We start from the raw sequence: 21,900 nt of genomic DNA, 5'->3' as shown, positions 1-21,900 counted from the left end.
AATAGTATCAGCTCCTGACTGGGAATCAGAGGGTGGCGAGTTCGATCCCGCACGGCTCCACTTCCGAGAAGTGAACTGCTCTTATTCTTACAATTTTAGAATAACAACATAAATTTGATTTCAGTCTGTAACAGCCGATGTAACTTATGATACTGGTAAAGGTTAGCTTTTTTTTTTTTTTTTTTTTTTAATTCACTTTTCATTCTCGCAGTCGCATTCAGAATCAATCCATACAACCCCATCTGACATAAAGACGCGCTAGCCTTCTTCGTATCTCACCGTCACTTGAAATCAGCAGTTCTTAGCATTGCACCACGCAAGCTATCGTATCAACCACCAACTGTAACTTGCTTTCTTTATTCTTCGTGAAACCAGCTGTGTCAGATGGGGTTGTATGGATTGATTCTGAATGCGACTGCGAGAATGAAAAGTGAATTAAAAAAAAAAAAAAAAGCTAACCTTTACCAGTATCATAAGTTACACCGGCTGTTACAGACTGAAATCAAATTTATGTTGTTATTCTAAAATTATAAGAATAAGAGCAGTTCACTTTTCGAAGTGGAGCCGTGCGGGATCGAACTCGCCACCCTCTGATTCCCAGTCAGGAACTGATACCATTATGCCACCGCGGCAGTTGTAGTAAGAGTGTCAATGTGGCATGCTAACGTGGCTTTTTTTTTTTAGTGCAATTATATTTTTGAATAAAAGCGCATGTGTTCTCTTATTTGTACCTTTTGTGAAAGTGTTTCTTTGATATATGGACTTCAGGCTTCATACGTTATATAGTTTATGCCTACATTTTGTCATTTACTATTAGAATATGAAAAACGTTTCTGTTTTAAAAATGTGTTTGTACAGACTACTATAGAAACGGAACACACATGAAATGCGTGTATTCCAAATAACGCTATATTATTTCCACTCTAAAACTCCACTTCAATCCCAGATAATCAAATCAAGGCAAGGCATGAGCTAGGAGAAGTTCGTTCTAAGTCGGTGGGGGGATGGAATAGCTGGCTGCTAGTAGCTTGTGTTTATCAGCACATTTAGATGACAAAAGACTCTGGCGGAGAGGTGCAAACGGATTTAAGACGTGATTTAAGGTGGGACGGATTTACGAGTTTTTTCGTAGGCTCTGGTAATTCTAGTGTTAAACTAGACTGTACACCTTTGTGACTGGGTTTCAGTTATATGTAATTAAAACAATCACAGTGTTATTCTGAATTAAATATACATTTGTGACATCAATATTATAGTAAGTAAAGTTTGCGGGGGGTGGGCTTTGAATTTTTTAAAAATGTTACAGGGTTTCAAAATGAAGGAAAAAAATATTTTAAATCAGACTTTATATTTTAAATATAAATATATGAAAGAGGAAAAAATGAGTTGAGTGTGCTCTTACTTTGTTGCATATTCTTTCCCTTTGTTCTAGGATCACCAGTTTTGCTAAGGCAGGGGTCACCAGTGTCAGTCTACCTATTTCCTGGTGAGAATCAGAGGGTGTCTCACCCAACTGACAATACCAGTGGTGCCAGTGAAATGGGCCAGGAGTTGGTGGCTGACCCATACCCGTCCCTAGGCAGTGAAGCTAATTCAGACACTGATAACTCCACAGACAATGATGATTTCTGTATTCTCGAGGCACCAGGCATTGGTATACCGGTGAGATATTGATTAAAATCCTGTCTGTATCATTTAAGTAAAAAGATTCTAGCTGTATAAAAGTCATGTTTTAGAAGTGTGTTTGTTTCTTTGAACTGGTGTGGTGAATTTATCATTAGCAACTTTTGTATATTTAGCCTCCTGTCTAGCAGCTACTGACCTACAAATCACTATTTTTCTTTACTCTAGCCAAAAGACGGTGAACCACTGGTGTCACAGTTGGTACCAGGTCCGATCAGTATTAGAGATGGGCATTTCTCAAGACCTCTGGGTAGCTCAGACCTCTTGAAAGCTCCATCCCGATTTCCAGTGCCTGAGACACGAATCATGCTGAGGGAAATCTCAGTGGTGTGGCATCTATATGGTGGACGAGATTTTGGGGGCAAGCCAACACCTACCCACTCAACTGTGCATTCACCTAGGTCTGTTATTTACTGCCTGCATGAGCTAGCATTTGTGCTTTGGTCAGTGTGATGCATATATCTGTTTTTGTGGCACTTGTTTATCTTTGCTGTTGTGCATGACAATGGGAAACTACTGTATATTCAGCTGACTGTTAAGGGTTCCTGTTTTGTGGACATGTACAGTAAAAAGCATGTAGTATTATGTTTTGTGGAAACAGATTGGTCTGACACCCTCAAGTATTTTGCTGTTAAGTATAGTAATTAGATTTTTTTTCCAAAGAGTGAAATCTAGTGGCCATACCCCTGCCCGCAGTTCGCCTTCACGCTCAGCAGCACCTCCTCGACCTCAGAATTCCTGGCGAGTACAAGGTGGTGGTGGACGCTCACACAGCATGCTAATGGAGATTCAGCTCAGCAAGGTATTGTTAATCTTCTAAATAATTAATGGATAATCTTAATATTTTATAAACCTTTTCTCTTTTGCCTTTTTTGAAACCTCGTTTTCAGCAGTCATTCAAATTTTCTCATGTTTTCTAAAGGTCAGCTTTCAGCATGAGTCCTACCCTAGTAGCTCTAATCCTCCTGCTCCAGGAGAAATGAATGAGCTGGAGGAGCAGCCATTAGCACGTCAAGTGTTCATTGTACAGGAGTTAGAAGTTCGGGATCGGCTTGCTTCCTCTCAAATAAATAAGTTTCTCTACCTCTACACAAGTGAAAAGATGCCAAGAAGAGCACATTCTAATATGGTGAGCATTCTAAACCTTGTATAAAACTGTTAGGAGTATTATAAGTAGAAATTGTTGTTTAAAATATTTTGAATGGGTGTCAGCATTAATTGCCAAGTTGAAAAGTAAAAATAAAGTGGTAGTTATGGTGATGTAGTTGGGGAAAGCTTTGTCAATTATTCTCCAGTTTCTCTGGTTTCCTTCTACACCTCAAAATATAAGACCATTTCAAGATTATTGAATGTTATGGGAATGTGTGAGTTATCTGCTATAGCTCTTGCTAACTGCAACCCTATAATAGAAAAAGCGGGTTGAGAAAGTAAACAAAAGATGGAAGAATTGCAGTTTCTCTGTAACTGATCATTTTTTATGATTTCAGAACTTTCAACTGTGTTCTGGAGTCCAAGAAATTGTTATCTTTTAAAATATGTGTATTTATTTAAAGAAACCTCAATTGTTATGAAAGTGTGTTACTTATCTGTGCTTTTAGATGTAAACTATGCAGCAGTTATGGTGGCCTTGAAATGCAAAACATTTAAAACAAAGCAATACTCACAAAGGTGGGGAGGTACTTAAACCAAAAATAATGTCATATGCATTAGAGCGATGGAGAAATCAAACAATATTTTTCATGTTTTAAACACTGTAGATGATGTTGCGTGTTTTCTGAATTGTTTAATATTTCACAATTAACTTTTTGTTCATATATTTGTGTCTAGTGGATTTAACTGCAAAGACGAAATATGTTCTATGAGTAAATAAACAGTCTCTGGTTGTAGAAAAATATTCTTTAAAAAAGCAATAAGAAATTTACTAAAAGTGGGTGTTGTTTCCAAATAGAAAGTTTATCTGCTTATTTTCAATGTGCTTGTTAGTTCTTAGACATTCCATAATTGAAAATACGCTCTCTTATTTAAAGGCCATTTTTTTTTTTCAGAATGAACATGCTGCTTTTAGACATAGTATTGTATTTCTAGGTCACCATATCTAACAGTTTATGAACAGTACAAAAACAATAATGCAGAAAAGTTTGCTTTTTCCTTGAAAGGCTTTAAATATCATCCTGGAGCCTTACCCTTCATAAACCATTGAGCAAACTTGATCTTCTTTTTTTTTCTTAAACATATGCTACCTCACTGTTTGCAATTCATCATCATTTAAATAAGAGCTAACTGTCCAATTGTTTATTCTTGATTTCTAGACAAGTTTTCCAAGTTAAAATGGGACCCTACAGTTACTGAGCCATTTGTTTCTGTACAGTAATATTCTATATTCCTAATGTATTTCTAAACTCATTCTAATCTCTATATTGTTGTTTTGACTTATAGTCCTGTTTTTTTTTTGTTGCACTTGCAAATTTTGTTTTTTTTAGTTTGATGCTATATTTTGGTGTCCTGCACTAAATAAGTTGTGAAAAACTCTATTGTTTATACCCTTAGTCTTTCATTAAAAGTATTAACCAAAGACCTAAGCTTTAACTGAAGTAAAATCATTTAAAGGAAAAAGACATTCTCTTGATAAAACATAGCCCTTTAGTGGAAGGCAATAATCCTATTTATAACATTACAGTATGTGCCTTGCAATGATACTTGCTGTAAATTGCTCCATCTTGTATAAGAGTTGAGTGAACAGACTTGATGCCAGCATAAAGTTTTGATTTACTGATGTAACAAATTGCACTGAGTCTGTGTAAAGGGAGTTAGTGTGAATTTCTACACATTCTGGAATTTAAAATATGACGACGTCTTTTACCATCCTGTCTCCTAAACACTAACTTGCCCATTGTTCCAATAAATTAGATTTGAGCTAGGAGAAATACAACAAAGGAAATGACTTTAGTGTAATTTGAAATCAGTGGTTTCTACCTAATATGTTTGCTTTAAAATGAAAAGGTAGTCAAAAATGTCTCATTGATAACAGAATTGCATTGTCGTCTTACTGTTTTGTTAAATTATTTTATGGACTTTGTTCAACTGTATCTGGTCAGTCATTTAACTGCAATAAAAGCTTAAAGCCGTTTAATAGGCTTATGAGGTCATCATTGTTATGTGTCACTTGAACAGACATAACTTGGTGCAAGAAATGTGGAGTAACTTTTTTAATGTAATTGTTCTAAGTTATCATTAAATACACTGCTATAAATTCATGCTTTTATTTACCTTGTATATAGCATTAGCTGATACCAGCTTTTATTTATTTTAAATAAACAGACTGAGTCATACATACCCAAGATGTATGTTCACCATAGTTTATAATTTCAGATTAAGCAACAAAAGTTATTTATGCTTCAATAAGATGAAGTGACATCATACCCTTAAATATAATACTCTAAGCAGGTAAGGAATTTATTTAGAACAATACATATGAGCACAAACAAGCAACTCCATTTTGGAGTCTGTTGCTGTTGTAGTGAATCTGAGTCACCTAAACTAATGATCATTATAATATTTAGAACAGGGTTTGAAATCCCTGTTTTGTTATATGGGTATGCATGCTGATATAGCCCAGATAAATAAATATGAATACTTTAAAAAGTAGAACAGATATTAAGTTCATTTAAACGACTCAAAAGGCGCAGACTCAAGCTGTGGATATTATTCTCTATGCTGTTTGTAGGGGCTGACCTGAATGAAGAATTGCTTATAACTCAAAATGCAAACTAGCACAGGTTCTGCACCTAATGGTTAAAATTAGGCACACACACAACTTCTGAATGATATGACATTCTTGGACTATCACAGCCAATGTTAATTACTTCCATGTTTGTGTCTAATCCAGTCCTTTGTCTGTATGTGTGTCTGTCTGTAAAAATTGGTAGAAGATTGTCTGTCTGTCTGTCATGCAAAAAGTTGCAAACTACTGTGCCTTCAACGTTGATCTTGGTCTTAATTGAGCGCTTATTACACGATATGCAACTACAAGTCAGACTGTCAGAGTGCAAAATAAAGTCATACATGATCAAAGAGTTGGAGGCATGGGGTTCCTCCACCACTTAAATTAATTAAAAATTGAACAGTGTGTTTGAATTTATAGCTTGTCCTGTGTCTCAGGGGTATTGCAGTGAAAGTTAACCATTGTGTCACCATGGAGAGCATTCAGTGCTCATACACGGTTAACATTTACAGTTATTGTAATTCATACAGCTTTATGAATTTTTATTTGTTTGAGATGTACTAAATAGCTATTTCCTTTTCAATTGCTAATCCATTTGATGTTATTACAAAATAAAATTCAGTGCAACAGGAGAATGAAATGACTTTAATAAATATGAACTGAGCAACATAACACTAGTAGAATTTGTTTCAATTTACTAAGTTGTGCTGTTATGCTGGTAGTGTCTGACAGATATGTTATGAGATGTTTTTATGGCAGAGAAGTCAACATTTTTCAGGTAAGGCAGTTAGAATCATGGTGCCAGAGGGTGGCGATGTGTTGTTGATTAGCACGTGCAAGTAAGAATTTCATTGTACTCTGTGCACATCACAGTAATGACCCGATTAACCTTTTAAAACAAATGTGGGCTATTGTTGGATGAGAAAATATGCAAAAGGATGGTTTAGTTTGCCTGCCAGAGCTGGCCGCGAGTAGATGACTGGTGGTGCCAAACAGCTGCTTCGAGCTGTCAGTTATTTGACTTGAGCTATGTAACACAGAAGCAAAGTCCTTGTAATTTAACTTTTTTTCATTAACAAATAATATGACATGATAACAAACTTAATCAAAAAGTTTTAAAGTCAAATGTTACTTTTTTGGGGAATATAAATTATTTTGCATGTTGCATTTAGTACTTTAAATATTAATTCAGCATTTATTTTAGAGGAGTAAAGTTACAAACATTAGTGTAAAACATTTTAGGTTTTTTTTTAAAATTTATTTATTAATTTTTATTGTAATCATTCCGTACAAATAGATCAATTTATAACCAAACAAAATTGAAGACAAATCAAACCCCACCCCTGAGAAGGAGAGCTAAGCCAAAAGAGAATTGCTTAGGGCTTTTTAATAAGGCAACAATAAACAAAAGAAAGGGAGAAATAAATATATAGGTAAATAAGAAATGGAGAAGGGAATTAAATGCGGTAATAGTTATTTCTCTTATTTTAAAATAATATTGATTAGATCCTGCCAGGCTTTGAAAAAATTTTGTACAGATCCTCTAACTGAGAATTAGATTTTTTCCAATTTCAAATAATATAAAACATCGGTTTCCCACTGACTTATCAGAGGAGAGTTAGGATTCTTCCAATTTAACAGAATAAGTCTGCGTGCCAAGAGTGTAGATAGATAGATAGATAGATAGATAGATAGATAGATAGATAGATAGATAGATAGATAGATAGATAGATAGATAGATAGATAGATAGATAGATAGATAGATAGTGAATGCAATCACCGTTTGCTTGTCCTTCTCCACTTCAAGTCCGTCTGGAAGAACACCGAACACGGCTGTTAATGGGTTAGGAGGGATTGTGACCCCAAGGCTGTCTGAAAGGCACTTAAAAATTTTGGTCCAAAATGATGTTAGTTTGGTCCAGGCCCAAAACATGTGACCCAGTGAGGCAGGAGCTTGGTTGCAGCGTTCGCAGGTTGGATCTTGCCCTGGAAACATTTTGGACAGTTTTAAGCGAGACAGATGAACTCAATATATAGTTTTTAGTTGAATAATTCTATGCTTTGCGCATATGGAGCTCAAGTGAATTCTCTGCTTTGCTACCTTCCACTCCTTTTCTGATATATTAATTAAGAGATCTTTTTCCCATTGTCCTTTTTAGGACATTTTAGGTTGTTGTTTTAGTTGATCCATACTGACTGCAAGGTGATATACAAGATGACATTCTGTATCTGTTTTACAGAATGATTCGGCCTTTTATAATTGAAAAGTAGTATAGACTATGCTGTACCTGAAGTACTTTCTTATACCGTCTGTTGATAACATACAGTATTTATTAGTTTAATATTTGCCAATGGTGTCCTTAAATGGTAAGAGAACTTTTTCCTCAGATGAAGTTTATCTAAACATGGCTGGCATACTTTCTATATCATCATGCTTCTTTAAATAACAGTGTTCTTAGTAGAACTAAGTAAACGTATTGAGGTTAATGGGATTTTAGATGAATTGCAAGCTTGTGGTTAGAGTTTCCCTTAGTTGTTTGTTAAATTCAAGCAAAATAAAAGTAATACAGAATATATGTTCATTCATTTTACAGTACAATTTGAACATTTTCTTGAGAATCTTGGAATGTGTTTTTTGGGTAATAAAAATAATATGTGTAATTTCTTCTGTTTTGTCAGCTCACAATCAAGGCTCTTCACATTCGTCCAGATTCAGGACTTGGGGGTCCAGAATGCTGCTTGAGAGTAAGTCTCATGCCCCTGAGACTAAACATTGATCAGGTCAGTATGAACAAATATTGTCATAATTCTTGGCATATCCCTTAACCTTACCAAAAAAAAATGGATAAATAATACATTGGTGCCGGGGGCCTTCTTTACACCATGCAAATGCTCGGCACGCAAGTTCAATATAATAGTTGATGTGAATCATTTTAATTGTTAATTCCTCTTTCTTATCTCCAGGATGCACTTTTCTTCCTGAAGGATTATTTCACAGGACTGGCAGCTGGCATTAACCCTTTCTTGCCAGTAGACACAGCAGCAGAAGGTGAGGATGATGATGACCAAATGTTAAAGGAAAATCAACCAAACTAAATCAGCTTTTAGAAAGAGACACATCGAAATAGGACAGCCTGGGTTCTTCTCAAGTGTTCATGGGTTGTTTCTGGGCCTCTTTTGTTTTTCTTACTAAAAATGTGCCTGATAGGTAAATTGATTAGTTTAAATTCCTCTGATGTAAGTATGTATAGGTATATAAAATTGATATGCATTATTGCGCAGAAAGGTTCCTGCTTCCTGTATTGCTTGGAAGAGTTTTTGTATGTGATGACGTTGTAACGGAAAAGCAGAATTAGAAAATGTACATGTATCTGGAAAACAAAAATGTTGCTACTGTTCAGACTGATTAAATTGTATCTATTTCATTGACACACCATAGAAAATGGAGTTTGAGCCTATGCTGGTAATTAGTTTAAAGTTAATGCAAAATATGTTTCCTCTGGTGAAGAGTTTGTTTGTGTCATTTATTAGCCTTGGTTTACAAAGACGACTGCCTCTACCTTAATTGAGCACCTCTTCTTTTGTACTCTGCCTCATCCAGAGGCTTTTCTGTTATTTTTATCAATCACCACTGTCGAGAATTATATTAGAAATCTGTCTTCTTAACATTTTTAAGATTCAGATTAGAGAAATCTAAAAATGTAGGAAAATAAGATACCCAGTGCCACAGTTGTGTGATGTCAGTCTGGGTACTGAGCATGCTCATTTTTGCTTTGGAAGTAGTGCTGATCAGCGAATTTTGCCAAAGCGTTATTTTTCTGCAAATTTGCTGTGTTCGCCTTTGTCCTTGTTCGTCAAATTATTTACTATAATTTGGCCAGTTTAGGAGAATTTGTTTTTGCCAGTGCTCCATAATGCTTTGAGAAGCCAGTGCGACGTCCTCAGGAGCTGTAACAGCCAACATTGATGGGACCTCCCCATGGGTATATAATGCTGATCATTTGCATTACAGACTGTGTGGGATGAGTTATCTGTGCTTGTAGCCAAATGTGCAGGTTGATCTTCGAGTTCCACATCAATATAAGAGAAGGGGGTGCATTCCCTGTACATGCATAATATTTAGCCACATGGTGGGGCAAGAGTGAAAGCAAACTTTGAAGAAGCCTGATGCTCCAAAAACAGAGGAGACTCTATGAAATAATAAGAATAATGAAGAATGTATTACTATTTACAAGAAGTTTCCATCTTTTTGATAGAATACAAAGAGCAACGTATCACCACAGACAGTTTAGAGAGCCTTCAGCGCGACGAGCCAGTGAGAAGCATTCATAATTCCAACTCCGCAAGGTGATTATAGAATCCAATAACACACAAAAAGAAAAATTCTGAACTCAGTGAGAACAGAGACATGCACAGTTATCAGAGAGGTAGAGTGGATGACGGATGTTACTCTAGCATTTCAGTCAGCAATGACAAAAGGGTCAATATTTAAAAAAAAAAAAAAATTAGCTTTCTTACTGCCACCCATTACGCAAATATACCTGGGCTAGTTTCTAATATATTGACCGTATTTTAGATTTTCCATATGAAATGTACTTTTCTATACTAATAAAAGGCAAAGCCCTCACTGTCTCACTCACTCACTCACTGACTGACTCATTCATCACTAATTCTCCCAACTTCCCGTGTAGGTGGAAGGCTGAAATTTGGCAGGCTCATTCCTTACAGCTTACTTACAAAAGTTAGGCAGGTTTCATTTCGAAATTCTATGCGTAATGGTCATAAATGGAACCTCTTTTTTGTCCATATACTGTAATAGAGTGCAGCTCGATGGCCGTGGGAGGTGGAGTTGTATATTGCGTCATCACGCCTCCCACGTAATCACGTGAACTGACTGTGAACGCAGTACGTACAAAACAAGGAAGAGCCCCAAAGAGCACTGAAGAAAACATTCATTACACAATTGAGAAGGCAGTGAAACAATAAGAAGCGAGCGAGTGACACATACAAGCATATTCATAAGTGCAGCTACTGCGGAAACAAAGCACGGTGTAAACCGTAAGTTTAAATTAAGTTTATAGAAACGCTCCCGCTGCCATTTGCAATACCATATTCGTGACATACAAGTTTAATGAGAAGACACGAGGTAGAGAAGGGAATCAATAAATAACTATAATCGTAATAAACGAACAAAAAAAAGCGGAGAATCCGCGGACTACATAAAGGAAATGGGTACCTGAACAGAAAAGTGAGTCTCAAATAGCTACACAATAACTGTAACAATCGTAATAAACGAACAATAAAACAATACAGAACTGCTAAGCCAGGAGAAAGGACGGCCTTATATGGCGTTCGTTTATAAAACAGCGGAGAGGCTGTGTAAAGGCAGCTTCACAAAAAAACAGATCCTTAACAAATTGTTATTGGTATATTTTCCCTCAATTTAAAAATGTTTTCTTTTCTTCTTAATAAAAATTTAAAAGCAGTACTTCGCCGCTGCGAAGCGCGGGGATTTGGCTATATATATATGTGAATGTATGTATGTATATATGTATGTCTATATATAGATATATATATATATATATATATATGTAGATATGTAGATATGTATATATGTAGATATGTATATATATATGTAGATATGTAAATATGTATATATATATGTGTCTGTATGTGTGTATATATATATATATATATATAATATGTGTGTGTATGTATGTATGTATGTGTGTATATATATATGTATGTGTATGTATGTATGTGTATATGTATATATATGTATGTGTGTATATGTATGTGTATATATATGTGGATGTGTATATGTATATATATATATATATATATATATGTATATATATGTATATGTAGATATGTGTATATGTGGATATGTATATATATGTATATATATGTTTACATAACCTCTTTAACACACTACTTCTCCGCTGCGAAGCGCGGGTATTTTGCTAGTTTTTAATATAACCAAATAAGCAGCTGAGGATTAAGCCAGAATTCATTTCACATTATATTCAAAGCTTGACAATTGTGACTATATTTTAAACAGAACTGTATTTTAATGTAGCAAACAGTAAATTGAAACTTATGCAGCGTTTGTACCTATTTAAGCTTTCAGAATACAAATTGTGGATTTAGAAGCAGACTATAGTTTTTTATATATCTTACTCAGTACATTCTTATGGATTATCTCTGTATATTTAGTTTTCAGCTTTGGGTTGCATACCATTCAACAAAAGGAACACTTTACTAAAATAATTCTTGTGCAAATTTAAAAGAAAGGCCACCATACCAACATTTATCTTTATGTACAATGACATATAAGTGCAAATAGAGGAGTGAGCACTGAGCACCTGGATTTGCCTCTTGGCACTTTTAAAGCACTTAATGTAAAATGAGGTTCTCATTATAAAAAAAAAAAAAAAATGAGCAAAAATTGTGTAAGTAAGTAATGTTTATTTGGTGCTTCAGAAGATGATACCTCCTTTGTAAAATGAGGGGGCAGTACTTGAAATAATGTTATTCCTCCATTTCTGTGTAAACTATTGAGACTGTGATTTCCACATAAGTGTTAGAATTTATCAGTATAAATGTGGTAATCCAAATGTTATAGAAGAGCTGTCAAAGAAGGACTCCACCACTATCATATCCGATTTTCTATTAATTCAGCAGTAAATGATCCACGTCATGGAGCTCCAATCACTGGCTCCACCTAGAGGCTGCCAACCACTCTAATGGCACTATATAAATGTAAATAATTATTATGCTGATGATTGTTCTTCCTCAGACTGGCTCAGGCACCCAATGCTTTGCTTACTCACGGTTCTTTCGTTTGGTTTTCTTTCCCTTGTTTTTATCTCAGTTGTGCCTCAGTTTCCTGTGGGGTGCAGGTGTGGCAATCATGGCTCCAGCACTTATTAAGAGACAGGTCAGTCCTGCACATAGATATGGGATCACCCGCTCCCACATCTGTATCTGGAGCAATCTCTGCCACATTACCAATGCCCCACCCGAAAACACGAGTGCAGTATCTCTTTATTTAATATCTATCTATCTCTCTATCTGTCTCACAGTGATTAGCTTAGTTTATTATTTAATACAGTAATTTCATTAATTGCTTTTTTTCTTTTTCTATGAAAGCATATGTTTGACTGTGCTGAGATCAAACAAGTTTTGGTTGAGTGAAAGATTAACGAATGAATGGGTGTGGCTGTTTTAAAGTTCACCTCTGTGTCAGTTGCATCACAGTACGGGGCAGCCTTCAATGAATACACATTTGGCCATTTGAGGCACATCTGTTCATAGCGAAGGGTCTTGCCAGCACAGGAGTCAGGAACTACTGTCACAGAGGGAAAAAAGTGTGTGGCTCTCAATTGGAGAATGCAGGAGCGGAAAGCGTGAATGAAGTATGTAGTTACAGAACTTGATGACACTCTCAGATCTGTGAAAGATTAATGGAAAGGGTCCAGGCTTTAATTCATGCTGCCAAAATTGAGGCTTCAGAGCTCCATTGCATTCTGCCAAGTTGTGTGTTGCTCTCACGGAGACGTTCTTTTGCACTATACTGCGATTCAAAGTATGTTATAGTGTTCTTACACACAGTGCCCTCTGGCAGCTATTGATGGATTTTGTGATACTGTCTCATTAAAACATCAGCATTTTATTCATTTTTTCAGTAAAATTGGATGGTAACCTTAAACCAGGGACAGAGTTTATGAGCAGAGAGAGCGAAGCAGGTTCCAGTTTAGGAGTGGGGTCACCACTGGACATGACAGCGTCAATGGAAACAACTGCCAGTGAAAACAGCTCTACTTCCGCGAGTTCCTCTTCGGCTGAACAGCCCATCTATTTCCGGTATGGACAAGTGGAGATTTACTGGCTTTATTAAATAGATCTGGTTTTATTTTCTTTTGAATTACAACATGGTTATGAGAAAAAAAATCAGTTAAAAGTTGGCTTATTTTAAAATATATATTATTAGATCAAAATTCTTTTGTTATTTATTCTTTTTGTCATTCTTTTATTATTTTTTTCTCAGGGAGTTCCGCTTCACATCTGAAGTGCCAATCTGGTTGGACTATCAGGGCAAACATGTCAGCATTGATCAGGTGGTGAGAAATATTTTTTTTTATTATTATGCAACTTTTGTTTTTTAAAGGTGCTCTTCATGATGGGTAAAAACTGAAACTTTTGATAAATTATTTTAATATAGACTTTAAGACATTTAATTTCCTCTTGTCATTTATTATTCCTTTCTTTCATTGCTGCCACTGTCTTAATAAACACTATTTTAAGTAAAACAGGCATGATAAAAATATTCATTTATATTAAACTGATTTATTATCAAGTCTTTGTTCATGTGGTAATAAAATAGATTGAGATGAGCTAATAATAGTTAATATTTCAGGAACAATGTACTTTTTTTGTCCCCAAGGAGGAATTTGGCTTTTCTACATAAACCTAATTAATATATAAATATAATGATAAACAACAACTGCCAATCAAACAACAACCCCCTATATCAAATGCATGCCAGAATAACTAAAAGATAAAGAATAAAGGAAGTAAAAGAATTTCTGACTTGACTAGAGCTAAAAAGAGCAGCTCCAGTGCAGCATTATAATGTCGTATTGCTGTTGGTATAAAGGAGCCCCAGTAGCATTTCTTGACACACTCTTGTTGAATATGCTGTCAGTTTTGTCTTCATTCTCTCCTCCATATCTCCCTTCAGCGGGTCAAGAACGCATTCGTAACTGAGCCTGCCTTTTTAACCAGCTTGTTGATTCGGTGGGTCTCTCTTAAAGTAATCCCAGCACTCTAAATGAACTTTAAGCAGATTTCTTGGGTACCCCCTCCTGTTCCTTTGACCATTTTTTTATTGGTCACAAACAAAGCTTAGTCCTTAATTTACCTTTGAACCAGTCTGAACTAAACAGCTTTTCCCCATTTTGTTTTTGTAACAAAGGAATTGGGTGGTGGGTAATGGGGTGGAATATCATGCTGAAAAAAAGATTTGGAAGTGGATGCAAATATGTTAAACAGTAACTTTTGGCAAAATTTAAATTGACCTCGCTCTCTGAAATTTGAAGGCTTATTTTAAGCTTTTGGCTTTTGTCATGCAAGAGTACTCCTCTATTCTGTAAAGGCACATTATAATAGTTGCACTTGTCAGTGAAACAGAGTTATGGTTATTATGTAAGGTGTAGAATATACACTTCTAGTAACTGTTACAGTAGATTTGTAAAATAAAGCCTAAGTGACATATTTGTACTTGGCACAACACCCTTTTAGCCATATATTGTTCATAAACCAAGTAACCTACCTGAGCAAAGAGATCAAGAGTCAACCATGTGAAATACTAATGTTACATTAAAACCTTCACTATATCAGAACACACATCCAAATCATTTTGTGGTTTAATGAATTACTGATTTCTAATTGTTACACTAAAGGAACACCAGAAAATTGGAAACCTTCACAAGTTTACAGTTCTGTCTCTTTTGATGTCAACAATGAAATGAAGGCTGCTTCTGAAGGTGTGGTGTGATCTTGGCATTGGAAGTGAGGGGGTGGGGGCTTTGGGGTGTGTGTGCCATAATGTTCCTTAGGGCTGTGTTGTCTGGGTATATATGCTTCTGTTAGGGTTACCCACAGTAAACTAGACTAAGAAGAGATGCCAGACAAAGAATAGTCCCTTATGAATCCTGTAATTAAATGGAAGATGACCCTGCCAACAACAGGAATACCATGAAACCACTACTATATCCAGTCCCAGGAACCGTGTTTGCCAAACTAGCTGACCATTAAAGCCCGATCTGGCTGACCCCAAAATAGGAGTGATTATGCCATATGGGTCCACCATCCACAAGGCATAAAGGTTAGGTGCATGCAGGAGTTGGATAATTCCAAGAAAGTACTGTACCTAGTACCAGAATATTTTGGATCAAATGTCACTGATGATGTGAAGTCATTCTATTTGATCAGAGGCTGTAAGTTCTGGATACTTGGGTAAAGTGGAGATGTCAACTGATCACCACTTGGTGGTGAGCTGGTACAGATAGATTTATTGTTTCTTGGACAGACCTGTAATAACAAAACATGTAAGAAGTGTAGGCTGGGAATGACTAGTCAATGCCTATGTTAAGAATGAGTTCAGCTCCCACCCCTCGAAGTAGCTGTGACCAGAAAATTGTTGGTACTTATTGTGATAACAACCTTAGAACACTTTTGTGAGCACCTGGACAAGGGGAAGATGGCATGTTTAAGAAATAGGCCTTCTAATCAGTGTTAGCATGATGTTCTATAGAGCTGACTGAGAAGTACTGGGAAGCTGAAAAAAGTGGCCGTTAAATACCAAAATGAAAGCTCATGTATGGGAGTGGAGCTTGGAGGCTTTGGAAAATGACTTTCGGTCAACCTCAGAGAGGCTCAGGCAAACCACTCATTAATTTGGGGAAGTGTAGACGGGACATCCCCAAGGCTGTTCTGAGCTAGGGTGAGGAAACATTGACCTCAACTGGCGATACTGTTGAAAAGTATAAAGGGCACTTTAAGGAACTCAATCTAGCGTGTACAGCAGTTAGACAGCTCTCTTGTGTCAAGGCCACAGTAGTGGAAGAGATTTTACTGGAGATGCTGAATGTAATTTGGAGTTGATTTGGCTGGTACACCTGTTCAGTGTTGTGTAGGAGGCAGGGATAGACTGACTGGGACAGTAGTCCACATTTTTAGAAGGGGAACAAGAGAGACTGTTCCATTTATCATGGCATCCTGCTTGTTCATTTTCCCTGGAAAAGCCCACAGTATGTTGGAGTACTGGAACGGAGACCCTGTCTAATGGTTGAACCTGAGATTCAGGGGGAGTAATGTGGATTACATCCTGGCCACTGAATAGTGGCCTAACTTTTTGTCTTTGCACAAATAGTTAGGTCATCGAAGTTTGCTAGTCCTAACCATACGGGCTTAAAAAGATCTTATGAACCTGTAAACTGGAATTTTGTGAGAGGTGCTACCAGATTATTTACATTTCATGGCTTTAGCTGCATGCTCTCTGTTTTCTGTATTTGTAGAACAAGAGTCATGTTTGCTTATAGTACTTGGTATTAAGTCAAGACTGTTCAGGGCTGATTTTTAAACTTTTCATGAACCAGCTGAGGTTAGGAGAGTTTCCAGTTCGAGAGCCTAAAGTTTAAATTTCTGCTGTTGTCAGATGATGTTGCCCTCTTGACCTCATGCTGTAATTTTGAGTACATTCTGGTTTATTTTGTATCTGGGTATGATGTGGTTGGAATGAGATTTATTACCATCAAATATATAACATTGTTTTTCTCCCAGAAACTAGTGGCTTTTTCACTGCAGGTAAGGGGTGATCAGCTGGTCAAACTGGAGGAGTTCAGATACTTCAGGGTATTTCTCATGAGTGAGGGTAGAAGTGGTCATGAAATCTATCTGCAAATAAGTTCAGTCTTAGCAGTCTTATAAAGGCGAGCTAAGTCCATGAAAAACCTGTGGATCTACTGGTCAATTTACATCCCAGTCCTCACCGATGGCCACTAGCTCTAGGTAGTGTCTGAGAGAATGATATTGTGAGTACAAGGGATTGAAATTAGGTTTCTGCAAGGAGCTTAGCAATACAGGAGGACCTTTGAGTAGAAACTTTGTTTCCTCAGATTGAGAGGATCCAGTTGAAATATTTTGGATATACAGTCAGGATGTAGGTGTATGTAATGTAGATTATATTAAAAACTAGCAAAATACCCGCGCTTCGCAGCGGAGAAGTAGTGTGTTAAAGAGGTTATGAAAAAAAAAAGGAAACATTTTAAAAATAACGTAACATGATTGTCAATGTAATTGTGTTGTCATTGTTATAAGTGTTGCTGTCTTATATAACACAATTACATTGACAATCATGTTACGTTATTTTTAAAATGTTTCCTTTTTTTTCATAACCTCTTTAACACACTACATCTCCGCTGCGAAGCGCGGGTATTTTGCTAGTATATATATATATATATATATATATATACACATATACACACATACATGCAGTTTCAATAACATAGAAATCAATATAAACAACATTAACATCATTATCATATGAGAATATGAAGTAATATATAAGAAGCACATTTCATATAAATATAAATTATTAAACAGTAAAATCTTCTTCTGTAATTTGGTACCGTGGCTATTTGTTTGTCTGTCCAGGATTTTAAATCACCTGTAGCTCGCAAACCGTTTCACCTATTGACTTGAAATCTGGTACACATATAGTACGTCACGTCTACTATCCGCTTTATGGGTGATGATTGTATTACTCTTTTTATCTTTATTTTATTTTATTGTAGAATCAACTCCTATCTGCGCACACCAGGGCGGCCGTGGGCGGATGCGAATGGTGTATTCACTCCATGTTATCTATCGTGCATTGCGCTGTCACTGGTATTTTGATAAAAGAATTTGAACAACATATAAGAAGCGTATAAATTATTAACAGTAAAACATTAACATTTAAGAAGTAAAGTTACATTAAGTACTACTTCAGTGCCTTCGGGTATACCTCATTTTTTGTTTGCCCATTACATGCTTAAATGTATACATTTTTTGGTGTACCTACCCGAGAACACGCGACATATAACCGAGCGTGGGAGAAGCATGGATTTTAAACACGCGTTGAGTTCATCTGCTGGTCTCCCTCGTGGAATAACTGGTAATGTTTGACTAAAATCTATAGCGAGTAAAACGACATTACCTCCTATTTTTTTTTACGATCTCTGAGATCTTGCTTTTTTCGGTTCAAGGCTTCATAAGCTCTTTTATGTTGTATGGTGTACTTATCCCAAACCATCATCTTTGAATGTTGCAAGACTTTCGCCTTGTATGTAGATCGGGGTAATTACATTCATTGCATTCCTAGTCTGAATCACAATCTGATTGTATGGGTGGTTACCTGGCACTGTAGGGTTGCCACCCGTCCTTTAAAATACGGAATCGTGCCGCATTTGAGAATGAAATTGCGCGTCCCGTTTTGAATCAATACGGGATGGGATTTGTCCCGTATTTTTTTAATCATTTTTTTTAAAGCAGCGTCTCATGCAAATCATCCCACACGCATTTTATGAAGATGCCTCCTTTCCTACTTTTGATTGGGTAATACTTGATGTCATCGTTAGTTTGATTGGTCTTTTTAACTGTCCAGTGAGGAGGGCGGGTCTTTTAAGTAGAGTCTGCAAACTGTTGGCACTGAGATGTGGCACCCGCTGCAGTATGCGTCCCTTATTTTTTTGTATTAAATGGGATTTGTCCCGTATTTTTTTAATCATTTTTTTTAAAGCAGCGTCTCATGCAAATCATCCCACACGCATTTTATGAAGATGCCTCCTTTCCTACTTTTGATTGGGTAATACTTGATGTCATCGTTAGTTTGATTGGTCTTTTTAACTGTCCAGTGAGGAGGGCGGGTCTTTTAAGTAGAGTCTGCAAACTGTTGGCACTGAGATGTGGCACCCGCTGCAGTATGCGCCCCTTATTTTTTTGTATTAAAAGTGGTAACCCTACCTGGCAGGTAACACTTATGTTTGGTCATGAAGTCGTCTAAAATCCGCCACGTGCCCTCTTTTAATTGCGAGAAGCAGATATATATAGCCAAATTCTCGCGCTTCGTTGCGGCGAAGTACTGCTTTTAATTTTTTAAGAAGAAAAGAAAACCTTTTTAAACGGATCGAAAATATACCAATAACAATTTGTTAAGGATCTGTTTTTTTGTGAACCTCGCTTTTCACAGCTGTCGCGCTACGGCGTGTGTTTCGTTTATTTGACAGTATGTAGATCGTGGTAATTACATTCATGGCATTCGTTTTCTGAATCACAGTCTGACTGTATGGGTGGTTACCTGCCAGGTTACGCTTGTGGTTGGTCAGGAAGTCGCCTTACATCCGCCACATGCCCTCTTTCTGTTCCCAGAAGCTGATCATAGAATGGTTTTAATAGTTTACTTTCAAATAATGCAAAGAGTATGCGACACGTGTTTCTCCCTAATTCTGGGCTCATCAGGCATACACACTCACTGCATCCCCTCTCGTGAATCGAATCTCTATCGTCAGCGCCAGAGTTGAAGCCCCTAACGTTGCGGTCAGCAAGTCGGCTAACATCCGCCATGTGCCGTCTTTCAGTTGCGAGAAGCAGATCATAGAATGGTTGAAACTGTTGCCCCTAACGTTGCGCCACGGCGTGTGGTTCGTTTATACCTCGTGTCTTCTCATTAAACTTTTATCTCGCGAATATGTTATTGCAATCCGCAGCAGGAGCGTTTCTATAAACTTAATTTAAACTTACGTTTTACACCGTGCTTTGTTTCCCTTATGAACATGCTTGTATGCTTCACTCGCTCCCTTCTCAATTGTTTAATGAATTTTTTGCTCTTCGCTGTTTGCGGCTCTTCCTTAATTTCTCCCTACTGCGTTCTTTTATCTCGCGAATATGTTATTGCAATCCTTAACGGGAGCTTTTCAATAAACTTAATTTAAACTTACATTTTACACGGTGCTTTGTTTCCCTTATGAAGATGCTTGTATGCTTCACTCGCTCCCTTCTCAATTGTTTAATGAATTTTTTGTTCTTCGCTGTTTGCGGCTCTTACTTCATTTCTCCCTACTGCATTCACAGTCTTTTCACGTGATTACGTGGGAGGCGTGATGACGTGACACTCAACTCCGCCTCCCACGGCCATCAAGCTGCCGTCCATTACAGTATATTGTCAAAAAAGAGGTTCCAGTTATGACCATTACGCGTTGAATTTCGAAATGAAACCTGCCTAACTTTTGTAAGTAAGCTATAAGGAATCAGCCTGCCAAATTTTAGCCTTCCACCTACACGGGAAGTTGGACAATTAGTGATGAGTGAGTGAGTCAGTCAGTCAGTGAGGGCTTTGCCTTTTATTAATTAGTATAGATTAACAGACAAATATTGAAAACACACAATATGACCCAAAGTATGTGGACACCTGACCATCACACCTATATGAGCTTATTGGACATCCCATTCTAAAACTATGAGCATTATCCCAAACTATGAGCATTAAAGAAGGACGCCTCACGCCTGGACAAACTGGAGAGGAAGGCAGGCTCTATTGTAGGCATGGAGCTGGATAGTTTGACATCTGTGGCAGAGCGACGGGCACTGAGCAGGCTCCTGTCAATCATGGAGAAACCACTGCATCCACTAAACAGTGTCATCTCCAGACAGAGCGGCAGCTTCAACGGCAGACTGCTGTCACTGTCCTGCTCCACTGACAGACTGAGGAGATCGTTCCTCCCCCAAACTATGTCACTGTTCAATTTCACCCTTTGGGGTAAACGTTAACATTATACAAAGTTATTGTAAGTTATACCTGCATTTTTATCACTCTTTAATTTAATATTGTTTCTTTATCAGTATGCTGCTGCTGGAGTATGTGAATTTCCCAGTAAAGTTATCTATCTATCTATCTGTCTATCTATCTATGTCTGTCTGTCTTTCTCTTTCTTTCTTTGGAGTTGCCCTCCATTTTGCAGCCATAACAACCTCCAGTCTTCTGGAAAGGCTTCCCTCAGGATTTTACATGCAACTGTGGGGAATTTGCGCCCATTTCAGCCTAAACAGCATGTGTGATATTGGACAAGAACACCTGTATTGCAATCTCCATTCCAATTAATCTCAAAGGTGTTCAATTAATTTGAGGGCAGGGCTCTGTGCGTGCCACTTGAACTTCTCCACACCAAATTCATCACACCATGTCTTTACGGACCTAGCTTTGTGCACTGGGGCACAGTTATGCTTGAGCAGAAAATGACCTTCCTCAAACTATTGCCAAAACACACAATTGTCTAAAATGTATTTGTATTCTGTAGCATTAACAGTACTTTTCACTGGACCCAAAGGCCTTAGCCCAAACCCTGTAAAACAGCTCCAGACCTTTATTCCTCATCCACCAAACCCTACTATACCCAGATTCATCACTCCACAGAACATTTCTCCACTGCTTCAGAGTCCAAACGCGGTGTTATTCACACCACACCACCCAACCCTTGGTATTGCACATAGAGATCTTAGGCTTGTGTGCAGCTGCTCAGCCATAGAAACACTTTTCATGAAGCTCCTGACACACAGCTCTTGCACTGATGTTACTTCTGTAGACATTTTGCCATTCTCCTGTGAGTGGCGCCACATAGGATAGGTGATGTTTATATGCTATTTGCTTCAGCACTCTGTGGTCCAATCTGTAAGTTTGTGTGGTCCACCACTTTGTGGATGATCTTTTGTCGCTCCTAGAAGCTTCTTATTCATAATAATAGCACTTACAGTTGACTGGAGCAGATCTAGCAGAACAGAAATGTTGTGTACTGACTTGTGGCAAAGGTGGCATCTTATGATAGTATCATGTTTAAAATCACTGAGCTCTTCAGTGCACCCCATTCTCCTGCCAATGTTTGTCAATGGAGATTGCA

At 37.2% G+C, this 21,900-nt stretch overlaps 1 protein-coding gene across 1 annotated transcript in view; it reads left to right on the top strand.

Annotated features, from left to right (window-relative positions):
* Positions 1-21,900, top strand: part of atg2a (autophagy related 2A) — a 124,050-nt gene that overhangs the window by 88,932 nt on the left and 13,218 nt on the right. The window contains exons 30-37 of the mRNA XM_051923210.1: positions 1,433-1,662; positions 1,852-2,084; positions 2,347-2,485; positions 2,606-2,812; positions 8,084-8,185; positions 8,369-8,453; positions 13,093-13,270; positions 13,455-13,524. Coding sequence (XP_051779170.1) covers positions 1,433-1,662; positions 1,852-2,084; positions 2,347-2,485; positions 2,606-2,812; positions 8,084-8,185; positions 8,369-8,453; positions 13,093-13,270; positions 13,455-13,524 — 1,244 coding nt within the window. The remainder of the gene's footprint in view (positions 1-1,432; positions 1,663-1,851; positions 2,085-2,346; positions 2,486-2,605; positions 2,813-8,083; positions 8,186-8,368; positions 8,454-13,092; positions 13,271-13,454; positions 13,525-21,900) is intronic.

The sequence above is a fragment of the Erpetoichthys calabaricus genome, chromosome 1 (assembly GCF_900747795.2).
Source record: "Erpetoichthys calabaricus chromosome 1, fErpCal1.3, whole genome shotgun sequence".
NCBI lineage: Eukaryota > Metazoa > Chordata > Cladistia > Polypteriformes > Polypteridae > Erpetoichthys > Erpetoichthys calabaricus.
This window is presented reverse-complemented; position numbering and strand designations above follow the sequence as displayed.